The following is a 12,249-nucleotide window of genomic DNA, read 5'->3' as shown; positions in this document are numbered from 1 at the left end:
GTCAAGACTTCCACAATTAAAAATTCTTTTGGGGGGTGTTTTGATATCATAATATTCACAGAGTATGTTTAGTTAGGGTAAAGATAGTCAATCAGTTGCTAGCATCCCCCCCCACCACCAGTTTCATCCCCGGGCAGATGGCCTCAAAACTCCTTCCTGTGGATCCCTGACACAGCCTCAGAATCCTTAATATAATCCTAATGGAAGCCACCACCATTTAAAAAGAGTTGGTATCAAATGTAAAACCAACTTATCATACTAAATTATGTTCCGAAGATATTTAGAGTATAATAGTATGATTACCTTAATTTTGTATTTCTTTCTTTCTTTTTTTTTTTTTTTTAAATAGCATTTCTGATTTATCAAGGTTCTTAACAAACTCAAATCAAAACTTTTCATATGCCGGTCTGATCACATGTATACTATTCAAAATGTTAGTTATGATAAAAGAAATTCATATCTTCATTTTACCATCATATTTGCTGTGACAAAAATATATCTTGAGCTGAAGCAGAACTTACAGTAAATACAGCCAGTCATTGTTTACGGAAGAAAGAAAATCAAGTGACTAAAGGTATACCTAGGTCAGGGGTGGGCAAACTTTTTGACTCGAGGGCCACAATCGGTTCTTAAACTGGACCGGAGGGCCGGAACAAAAGCATGGATGGAGTGTTTGTGTGAACTAATATAAATTCAAAGTAAACATCATTACATAAAAGGGTACGGTATTTTTTTTTTTATTTTTTTTAATTTTTTTAGTTTTATTCATTTCAAACGGGCCGGATCCGGCCCGCGGGCCGTAGTTTGCCCATGGCTGACCTAGGTTCATGTTTGTCAGAAGTAAAGTCTTTGAGGAACTGTGATCTGTTTTATAGCTTCTTAATTTCTTTTATTCATTTATTTCATAAATGTTTATTAGCCACCATCTATGTGTCACACACCATTCTTTTTTTTTTTTTAGTATATTTTTATTTCAAAGAGGAAGGGAGAGGGGGGGAGAGAGAGAGAGAGAAACATCAGTGATGAGAGAGAATCTGGCTGCCTCCTACATGCCCCCTACTGGGGATCGAGCCGCCAGAGAATCGAATCATGACCTCCTGGTTCATAGGTTGATGCTCAACCATGAGCCACTGCGGCTGGGCCATCACACACCATTTTTAATGATTGAGATTCATCAGAACAAAGTAGGGCAAAGCCTTCAGCTGCCTCTTTGGAGCTCGCTGATAAGGATTTTTTCCCTAGCAACCTAAAAACTCATAAAGGTATCTAGCTTTAATAGCACAGTATTAAAATATCACATGGATTTCCTATGGCAGCATTAATATTTTCAGCTGTGAAATTAAACAGTGATGTTGTAGAAATGTATGGTAAGGAAAGAATCACAAAATCAGGCACTTTTCCAGACTCTGCTCCCCCTTTCTTTAAAGTTGGGATTTATCCTACTTTGTAGGAATATAGCTGGTATAAAATGTGAAAAGGAATGCAAAAAACCGTGAAAAATATTAACTGTTACATATAACATGTAATCAGACTTTTTTTTTGTTTTTAATCAGAAACCCTAATGATGAAAAATATAGATCTATTCGGATTGGAAACACAACTTTTTCTACTAGACTCTTGCCCGTCAGAGGAGCCGTTGAATGTTTATTTGAAATGGGCTTTGAGGAGGTAAGTCTGTTCAAGAGTTTCTTCTCCTCCGCCTCCTCAGTGAACGTATGAAGCATTCATTATTGTGTTGATAGATAATTACCTAAATTAGATTAATATTTTTAAAATTTATTGGTCATTGGGGAAATCTGTGGGACTAGTTATTTCTTCACCTATTAGACATTTAAAAGTCACAATAAATATATTGTAAAATCACAGTGAAATATAACACCTCTCCCACAGGGAAAAGTCTCAATCTGAATTGTGAGGTCAGACATGTAACGCAAGGAAGGACCAAATTCTAGCTCACTTTTGACTTTTAGCAAAAACCTGATTTGTGAGCACACATGAATACAAATAGGGTGTAACCACCTGTCTCAATAAGAAATGAAAAGATTAAAACAGAAAGAGTGAGCTTAGTTGTCACACATAAGTTCTGTGACAGGAGAAAAGAATCTCAGTCTGTTGTTTTTTTGTTGTTTGTTTTTAGATCAACAGAAATGTATGGTGTTTCTATCTTCTGTCATCTGTGGGATAGTTTAATTTTATGACACAGTGAAAGTAGTAATCAAGATTGTGAATTTTCTTTATGTGTATATGCTTAACTATTTATAGTTTGTGGAATACTGAAAAAAGTTGAACCAGGTTATGGAGACTCAGTTGTCAGTAGCAGTCAGAATTGACCAGGATGTTAGGGTGCTAAGTTGCTATAAGATATACTTTCCAGACATCATCGAGAAACACAGGAAGGCTGGCAGAGTGGAAATTCTACAACTAGAAGGAAAGAGAAAAGCACACTGAGACTCAGAGGAGGTGCGGAAGTAAAGTGCAGAGGTACGGAGGCTCGAGTGCGCGCGGAAAGGGGCTGGCAACGGAGGACACTGGTGTCTTTTGCAATTGGGAGGGAGGCACAAGCTCTCGACAGCCCTGACTCCAGTTCCGGGCGAGTCTCTGGGGACCCAGACTCATACGGGGAGAAACTGGACTGTCTGGCAGCGGGCGGAACTCGAGGGCGGCTTTCTCTCAGAGGTGCTTGCAGCGATTACCAGGACACTGAAACCCGGGACCTCTTAGGGCAGGACTGAGGATCAGCCATGGCTGTTTGCTCTGCCCTGTTAATTCCCTGAGACCCCGCCCCACCCAAGCGGTGTGCAGAGGCTTTTGCATATGAATGGGCTGGCCCTTTGAGACCTAAAATTACCTAACAAACTGCAGCTGGATCAGAAAGACCCAGAACCTCCAAAAGAAGGCTCAAGGCCCCACAGCAGCTTGCATTGCTTCACAGCTGGGCCTCATCTGGGCACCTCCAAAACCCAAACAAGGAAGAGGAACCTGCAGATCTCTTCATAGCTCCTGTTGGGTAGCCTCAGGCAGAGGCTAAATTAGCACCTCCTTAGAGATCCAAGAGCCTGTGTACCCAGTGGTCAGATTGGGACCACCCAGATTGAAACTCCTCAGATCCATAAGGGACACACTCAGGGGGCAGACTCAGGGAGCACCAAAGCCCCACTGAAGCAAGTCTTGCCCCATAAGGGTGTCTTCAGCACAGAAGTTCTCCCACTGTAGTAGACACAGCTGATTCTCACAGACAATTGACCTAGAGGTCAATTCCTCCCAGTGATACCTACAATAATCAAGGCTTAACTACAACAAGACTGTGCACACAGGCCACAAAGGGGTGCACCAAGAGTGTCCACCCCAGGTAATTGGTGAAGCTGAGCCAACTGGGTCCGTTAGGATACCTAGCACAGAAAGCCACTCTATCAACACAGGGAAGCATAAAAAATGCAGAGACAAACTGGTCACAAATGACAGAAATGGAGGAAAGCAAACTACTGGATATAGAGTTCAAAGGTTTTTCAAGAATTTTCTAGAAACCGCCAATTTAGTGAGACCCTCAATAAATCTAGTGAGACCCTTGAGGATATGAAAAAGGACCAACTAGAAATTAAGCATACACTGACTGAAATAAAGAATAATATACAGAGATCCAACAGCAGACAAGAGGATCCCAAGAATCAAGTCAAAGATTTGAAATACGAAGAAGCAAAAAACACCCAACTGGAAAAGCAAAAAGAAAAAAGAATCCAAAATATGAAGATAGTGTAAGGAGCCTCTGGAACAACTTCAAGCATACCAACATCCGAATTATGGGGGTGCCAGAAGAAGAGAGAGAGCGAGATATTGAAAACCTATTTGAAGAAATAATGACAGAAAACTTCCCCTACCTGGTCAAAGAAATAGACTTACAAGTCCAGGAAGCGCAGAGAATCCCAAACAAAAGGAATCCAAAGAGGACACATCATAATTAAAATGCCAAGGGCAAAAGACAAAGAGAGAATCTTAAAAGCAGCAAGAGAAAAACAGTTAGTTACTTACAAGGGAGTGCCCATAGGACTGTCTGCTGATTTCTCAACAGAAACTATACAGGCCAGAAGGGAGTGGCAAGAAATATTCAAAGTGATAAATAACAAGAACCTACAACCAAGATTACTTTATCCAGCAAAGCTATCATTTAGAATTGAAGGTCAGATAAAGAGCTTCACTGATAAGAAAAAGCTAAAGGAGTTCATCACCACCAAACCAGTATTAAATGAAATGCTGAAAGGTATCCTTTAAGAAGAGGAAGAAGACAAAGGTGTAAAGATAAAAATTACGAACAACAAATACACATCTGTCAAGTGAATCTAAAAATCAAGTGAATAAAAAATCTGATGAACAGAGTAAAGTGGTGAATATAATAGAATCAGGGGCATAGAAAGGGAGTGGACTGACAATTCTCAAGGGGGGAAAAGGGGTATGGGGGGTGTGGGAAGAGACTGGACAAAAATCATACACCTATGGATGGGGACAGTGGGGGGGGGTAAGGGCAGAGGGTGGGGTGGGAACCAGGTGGAGGGGAGCTATGGGGGGGGGGGGGAAAAGGAACAACTAATAATCTGAACAATAAAGATTTATTTTTTTAAAAAAAAGATATACTGTCCTTTGTGCCTCACTGCTTGCCTCCCCAGATTCTATTTCAGGCCTTAGGAATGTATTAGTGAACTAGGTAGATAATACATCTTTTCGTACATGAAGCTTGCATTCTAGTAGGTTAGACAGATAGTAGACATTAGGAGTTAGAGGGGACATTTTGGGTTGTCTTGGTGACTGAAAGATATTAATTACCAGCATTTAGTGGGCAGGGACCAGGTTTGCTTAACATCTGACAACGAGAATTATCTCAGCAAAAATGCATTAAGAAACAGGGTTGTTGAATACTAGAATTCTCATTGATATCTTAAAATGTTATTGGACCTAGGACATTAAGCCTGTAATTTCTTCCTTTAATGAAAATGTAGTGCTGTTGATTAAACTTGTTTTGTTCTGACACTCTGGCCATAATCATGTTCTGTTGGAACTGGTCCTAAAAAGAATGAAGGGAAGGGAGACAAGGCACGAGCAGCATCTCTGTCTTAGTGTCTGTCTTATCAGGGCCTCTCTAACCTGTGGACTGAAACATAGTCCCAGATACTTTTCCTGCTATTTTCCATCACTGTCCATAGTGTCAGCTATTTCTCTCACTGCTCCTCTACTAACAACAGTAGGAGATCAGAAGCCTCCATACTTGGATTTAAGCCAGACGTCTGATTTCTTTTCCCAGACCTTATCATAGATGTGAGGTAGTTCCTTCTAATGTTGGAAAAATCATTGTGTTCCAATTTGTGCCAATTATCATGTAGATAATCATTACAACTATAGAAATAGTCTCTTTTTGCTCATCCCTTCCAACTGTACAAATGTGGTTTTTGGTCTCTGTTCAGTCTAAGTCAGTAATAGCCTAACAATTAACATCATGCAGTTTGAATGCTTGCTCTGACAGTTCTGTAGCATCAGGCAGGATATTTAACTTCTCTAAGCCTTCATATTTTCATATAAAAGTGGAGATTAACCTAGTGCCTATCTCTCAGACTGGTTGTGAGAATTAGTTTAATGTGTGTAAAGTGCTTAGCACAAGGCTAGAACACATCCTGTATAATAAAAGCCTAATATACTAAGTGTCCGGTTGTCCATTCAACCAGTTAAAGCATAGTATGCTAATGATATGCTAAGGCCGCTCAATCACTCGCTATAATGTGCATTGACCACCAGGGGGCAGACAGTTGACCTGGTCGACTAGTCGCTATGACAAGCACTGACCACCAGGGGGCAGACACTCTGACTAGTACAGTGGTTCCCAAACTTATTTGGCCTACCGTCCCCTTTCCAGAAAAATTACTCAGCGCCCCCTGGAAATTAATTTTTTTTAAAATTTTAATAGCAATTAAACAGAAAGATATATGTATTAATGTTTCTACCTTTTTCGTAAAATATAGTAAAGAAAGGTGTAAATTAGAAACATTGAAGTTTGAAATTATGAAACTATTTATTGAACTCAGAATAGAAAGGTAATACAAAAAAAGTTAAAACAAATGCACCTGTGGCCATCACTGCCCCCCTGAATTGCTGTAGCGCCCACTTTGGGAATCACTGGACTAGTAGGTTAGCTTGCTGCTGGGGTCAGGCCGTCAGGACTGAGCAAGACAGGCCTGACATATCCTGGAGCCCTCCTGCAGTCCCTCCCCAGCTGGCTGACCTCCTGCGTCCCTCCCCAGCCCAATCGTGCCCTCTCGCAATCTGGGACCCCGAGGGCCAGGCCAAGCCGAGGGCCTCTAGTAAACACAATATGTGGAAATAGTCTCTTTTTATAGCTATTATGAGCAATGTATGGAGCTTGCTGGCCTCTTTCAGCTTTTTTTTAAAAAGAATTAATGTAGAATTGATTTTCATGTCATTGAGTAATGTTTTGATGTTAATTCCTCCAGGTCTGCCATCACCAGGAAAATAAGGTTATTCTCAATTGTGGAGTTTAATTTAAATCCTTCAGTCTTCAAGTCTGTCTACTGCACTTTGTAACAACTGTTTTATCTCATTTGCAGTTGGTAGAATTACTGTTGTAACACTGCTGCTTCTCAACACCTTGAAAATTGGTTGACTCTATTTTCATTTCATCTTTTTTCTTGTTTTGTAATTTGCTATTTTACATTGTGAGCTTTGTTATAATGTTTATTATATTTCAAGCATTCTGATAATATTATGGGTATTTATTAAATGAATCACTGCATAAATAATTGGATTTTTATTTTTTGATAGTTCATTTTGTTTGGACCAGACATATGCTCTTAGTAGGCTAGTGTATATCAACTGTTATTTTTCTAATACTTTGGACAAGTATTATTGTTAACAATCCATGATTTTGAATTGACCATTCGGGTGTACTTTGTGTTATCTTGGTGGAATTAATGAAATCTATATACAGACTTCTAATCATGTAGCTATTCTCTAAAGACTTGGTTTTAGAAGATTAAAAAGTTATGTAACTTCTTATTTGTCTTATGTGACCAGTGATCATTTGGTATGGCTGTATCTCTAGTATCATTATTTCATGGGGAATGTCATAGGGAACAGTAGTTATTATATACTGTTGCAGGGAAGATAGGAATATGCATATTTGCAACTCTTATGAGGCTTTCTGACTTAGTATTCCTAAAAGATAAATGCTTTTCTTTTTTTTTTTTTTTTTAAGATAAACACTTTTCTAAAGGTTCTTTGAACTAATAAAATAGGCTTAGCATTATATGCTAACAAGAAGACAAATATTCTTGTTTATGTTAGGCATTACCTTTGTATATTTAAAAAGTGCCATATAATAAGAAAACAATGATTATTAAAATATGATATTTTCTATAGTATTGGCTTCATTTATACATATATGTAAAAGAATGACTATTAGTATTAAGCAAAGATTAAAATTTTCCTAATTTTATAAATTCCAGGGAGAAACACATCTTATCTTTCCTAAAAAAGCTTCAGTGGATCAGCTGCAAAAAATTCGTGACCTCATTGCCACAGAGAGAAGTAGCAGATTGGATGAATCATATAAGAGCCACAAAGCAGAATTATCTCAGCAACCTGCAACCAGTATCCAGCTTCCTACAGCACAGTCTTCAGATCCTAATGGGTTAACTCAGCATGTAGGGGACAGTGGAGGGCAGTCATCAAATCCACCATTTGCTCCAATGGTAATGTTAGAATTAAACCTCTTCTAACTGTTTTTTTTTTTTAAGTTGAAACAGCAGAAGCTCTGAAATATGTTATGACTTATTCCTGAATTTATGCCTCAGCTATTCTAATACATCCAAATTTTCCCAACTCTAAAATATTCTCAAATTTGTAACAAAAGTGGGGAAAATGGCTGTCTTTTATTTATACTTTTAAATCTTAACTTATGCTTTACTGCCTCTTAGGGTAAGTTTTGTTTTTTAATTATAAATGTACCTGTACATAAATGCCTTGGTACTTAAATCAATTACACAAATTAGCTCAAACAAAGTAATAAATTTGCTAATGGTGGTATGGCTGTCAAATATTTCCTCTGCTGCATTGATACTTCTGATCTAAATTTTACCTGCTGCCAATCACCATAGAAATTATTAATTCCAGCAATCTAACCATTATCATTACCTCAGTTCAATAAAAAATTCAGCTTTTTTAGGTTTAAGGTAAATAATGCATTAATTTACTGATAGTGGTACTAGCAAATTAGTGATGTTTAGTTAGTAGCGTATACAGATATACAGTTCTGAAGAACTTAAATCAAACTACTGTTGTCTTATTTAATAGGAAATTGTCCTGTTTACAAAAGTCCCTTTGATATAGGTCCTTAAGTATTTTCATTATAGTAACTTATCAATAGTCAATTTAAACTCATATTCTCTTATTTTAATTTTTTAAAAATAGATTTTTATTTATTTCAGAGAGGAAGAGAGAATCATTCACCAACTGCCTCCTATATGTCCCCCACTGGGGTTCTGGCCACAACCTGGGCATGTGCCCTGACCGGAATCGAACCTTGACCTCCTGATTCATAGGTCGATCCTCAACCACTGAGCCTCACCAGCCGGGCTCTCTTATTTTAATTTTGTAAAACATTGTATTATCCTCCATATAGCAGAACTTTATATGGAGTCGGTTATTAAATCTCTTAATTTTCTCCAGCTGAATAATTCCAGAGATTTTAACCTCACCTCCCTGGTAGGAAAATGATTGGCAGTTATTCCTTTGTGTAGGGCTGGGGAGGCCAAAAGCTTGTTTTTAAAAAATAAAGAATAAAAGTGATAGAAACTGGAGGAAGAGATGGTTACAGTTCTATTTTATAATTCTTGTTGAGTGGTTATATCATGTGATTTGACAAAATATACACTTTTTTTTCATGGAGGTTCACTCTTGTGCCTCAATTGACTTATATTAACCTTTGAGTCTTTAAAATATTTTCTACTCATTAACATCACAGCTAATATTTTTTTTTATAATAATAAGTGCAGCCCTGACCGGTTTGGCTCAGTGGATAGAGCGTTGGCCTGCGTACTAAAGGGTCCCAGGTTCGATTCCGGTCAAGGGCATGTACCTTGGTTGCAGACATATCCCCAGTAAGGGGTGTGCAGGAGGCAGCTGATCGATGTTTCTAACTCTCTATCCCTCTCCCTTCCTCTCTGTACAAAATCAATAAAATATATTTTAAAAAAAATAATAAGTGCAGCTGGTGTTTATGAATGCTTATGGGGAGCTGTTAGTTGACAGCATTAGATAAACTAGTAATGATCCTAAGTGACTGTAGGCATCAGATAAGATAGAATATGTGAAAAGAAAGCTTTGTGAACTGTAAAGGACTTTAAAGGTTTGACCGGGAATCAAACCTGTGACCCTTCAGTGTGCAGTCTGATGCTCTAACCAGTGGGCAACATCAGACAGAGCTCCAGTGGACCATTTTGTCCAGCTCCTTTGGTGTGCTTAGGCTGCTTTGGGACACCACTTACACAATTAAGTCTCTTGCAGCTTGTTTTCCTTATTAACACTGTTACCGAACCTCTTACTAAGGTAACAGTCTTCATGCTGCTAAATTTAAGGGACTTTTTCACTTCATTTTTATCTGACCATACATAGTTTTCAGCTCAGTTAATCATTTTCTGGTTTTCTCTCCTTCTGTAACTAGTTCAACTATTGACCCCATTGCTCATATTAGAGAATCTGTGGATCATGCCTATGTGTTTTTCTACTTTTCTAACTCCTCTGGCCCCACAGTTTAGTCACCAAGATTTGTTGATTCTACTTCCTAAGTTCTTTTTATATTCATTCACTTTTCTACCACTACTATAACCACCTTAGTTTAAGCCACCAGCTCTCTCAAGAATTCTGCAGTTGTCCCTCTTTGGGTCTTTTATACCTGCCTTCTCTACACTACAGCTAGATTGATATTCTGATAATACAAATTTGGTCATTTTATTACCTTGCTTAAGTCTCTTTCATAATATCCCATTACAATGGAACGAGGTATGAAAGATTCAGCTACTTACCAACTCAACTTTACTTTCAGCCTTCTGTCTCTACGATTTTCTTCTCTCTGATTCTTCACTTTATACTAAGCATAATCCCAATTCACATGCTCCCTAGCTACCTACATGCTGTTCCTTTGACAAGAATGGTCTTTTCCTTTCCCTATTTATGAGCTGCTTCTCATTATTGATATTTTACCACAAATATCATATATTCAGGGAATTCTAGGGTCAGAACCCTGTTGAAAAGTCTCACTATCCTTATTCTTTGCTTTATAACTCTTACCATATCTATGAATAAATTGTCTAATGTACCATTATATCCCCAGTACCTAGCAAATAATAAAAGGTTGTTAAATATTTGAATAAATGAACATTGTTTTATCAGTGTTTTTGTATCCATAGGCTACTTATTCTGAGAGGATAATGTCCTTGTCTATTTTGGTCTCCATTATTTTTTTTTAATATATTTTTATTGATTTCAGAGAGGAAGGAAGAGGGAAAGAGAGAAGCATCAATGATGAGAGAGAATCATGGATCGGCTGCTTCCTGTAGGCCCCACACTGGGGACCAAGCCCGCAACCTGGGCATGTGCCCTGACTGAGAATCGAACCATGACCTCCTAGTTCATAGGTCAATGCTCAACTACTGAGCCATGCCGGCCAGGCTGGTCTCCATTATTTTTAACGTAATGTGGTGGTTCTATCATTTTTGTTTAATACCTCCCGACTTGTATCATAAAGTGATCATGTCTGTCTTGTGCACCCATCCCCAGTACTTAATACAGTGCCTATCATTAAAAGTATTTGGCAGCCCTGGCTGGTTTGGCTCCGTGGATGGAGCATTGGCCTGTGGACTGAAGGGTCTCAGGTTTGATTCTGGTCAGGGGCATATGCCTGGGTTGCAGGCTCAATCCCCAGTAGGGGGCATGCAGAAGGCAGCTGATTAATGATTCTCTTTAATCACTGATGTTTCTCTCTCTCTCTCTCTCTCTCTCTCTCTCTCTTCCTTCCTCTCTGAAATCAATAAAAATATTTTTTTAAAAAGCACTTGGCAATTGTTTTTATTTCTTTAAATAAATCTATCTTTAACCTTTTAATACACTTCCTATAATTAATAACATGTTTGAACTTATTTCTGACATTTTATTTTGTATTTTCTATGTTCCTACTTTCTTGGCTTTTTTAATCTTTGTTCTTTTAAAATCTTTCTATTTTTGTTTTGTTTAAGTGGGCTCTGCCAAAAGTAATTGTTCTTAGTTTGGACACGCCTCTTTCCTTTTAGGAATCTAAGCATCCTCTGGCACTGTTCAGAGGCACATTCTTTGTTGACAAGGAGTGATGGAGTGAGAGGTGCAAAATGTCTAAGTGTCCCGTCTGCAGGACCCATCCAGTCTCCCCAATGCTTGCTCCAAGGCCTTTTCCTGCTCTGTGGATTCTGTGGCTCCTCTGCCTTTGGGATTATTTTGAGAACTTTTTTTAGTTTTTGTAACCATTCTCTCTAGAGGACATATTAATGTGGTTTCTTTAATTCATTTGTATCTGCCTTTCCTCTTTAAGAGTACTTATCCTTTGCTAATGCTGAATGAAGTTTTAAAAAATTATATTACTTACAGGAATTTGAAGTGGAAAGGGCTGTTCCATGCATTGAACAGAGCATTGTCATGATCCAAGCTTGTGGTCAACAATTCATCGCACCCCTGCTTCAATATATCCTCAGTAATATAATATACTCAGAGGAAAAAAATATATGTCTTAGACTGTGACACAGATATGGCTATCATATTAATTTTGTAAAGGTTTTGAGTATAATTACTTCAGTAAATTCATATGTTCCTCTTTATGAAATCATATAGCCAGTGTTTTTTTTGTTATTTTTATAGAATATGGAGAAAAACTAATTTCAGGGTTTTTTTTCTGTTAGGTTACTGCTGATTCAATCATTCTGAAAGTTCTTCAGGCCAACCTGCAGCATGTGCTGGTCTATGAAAATCTTGCTCTCCAGCAGAAAGCATTGGCTTGTATTCCCGTCCAAGAACTGAAAAAGAGATCTCAAGAAAAGTTATCTAGAGCTAGAAAATTGGATAAAGGTAGGGGCTTTACATCACCATTCATTGCTAAAAATGCATCATTGCTAAATAAACAGAAACACTAAATGGTGCTCTTTGCTATATGTATTGTAAATATCTAAC

At 38.1% G+C, this 12,249-nt stretch overlaps 1 protein-coding gene across 4 annotated transcripts in view; it reads left to right on the top strand.

The window, feature by feature from the left end:
- Nucleotides 1-12,249, top strand: part of NGLY1 (N-glycanase 1) — a 45,376-nt gene that overhangs the window by 8,709 nt on the left and 24,418 nt on the right. For 3 of the 4 annotated variants that reach the window (XM_036332779.1, XM_036332780.1, XM_036332783.1), the window contains exons 2-4: nt 1,554-1,668; nt 7,503-7,748; nt 11,982-12,147. In XM_036332779.1, coding sequence (XP_036188672.1) covers nt 1,554-1,668; nt 7,503-7,748; nt 11,982-12,147 — 527 coding nt within the window. Of the gene's footprint in view, nt 1-397; nt 575-1,553; nt 1,669-7,502; nt 7,749-11,981; nt 12,148-12,249 lie in introns of those variants that run through there. The other variant, XM_036332781.1, reaches the window with a different exon arrangement.

The sequence above is a fragment of the Myotis myotis genome, unplaced genomic scaffold, assembly GCF_014108235.1.
Source record: "Myotis myotis isolate mMyoMyo1 unplaced genomic scaffold, mMyoMyo1.p scaffold_m19_p_13, whole genome shotgun sequence".
NCBI classification, from domain to species: Eukaryota; Metazoa; Chordata; class Mammalia; order Chiroptera; family Vespertilionidae; genus Myotis; species Myotis myotis.
The sequence above is the reverse complement of the archived record's forward strand: the minus strand, read 5'-3'. Positions and strand labels throughout refer to the sequence as shown.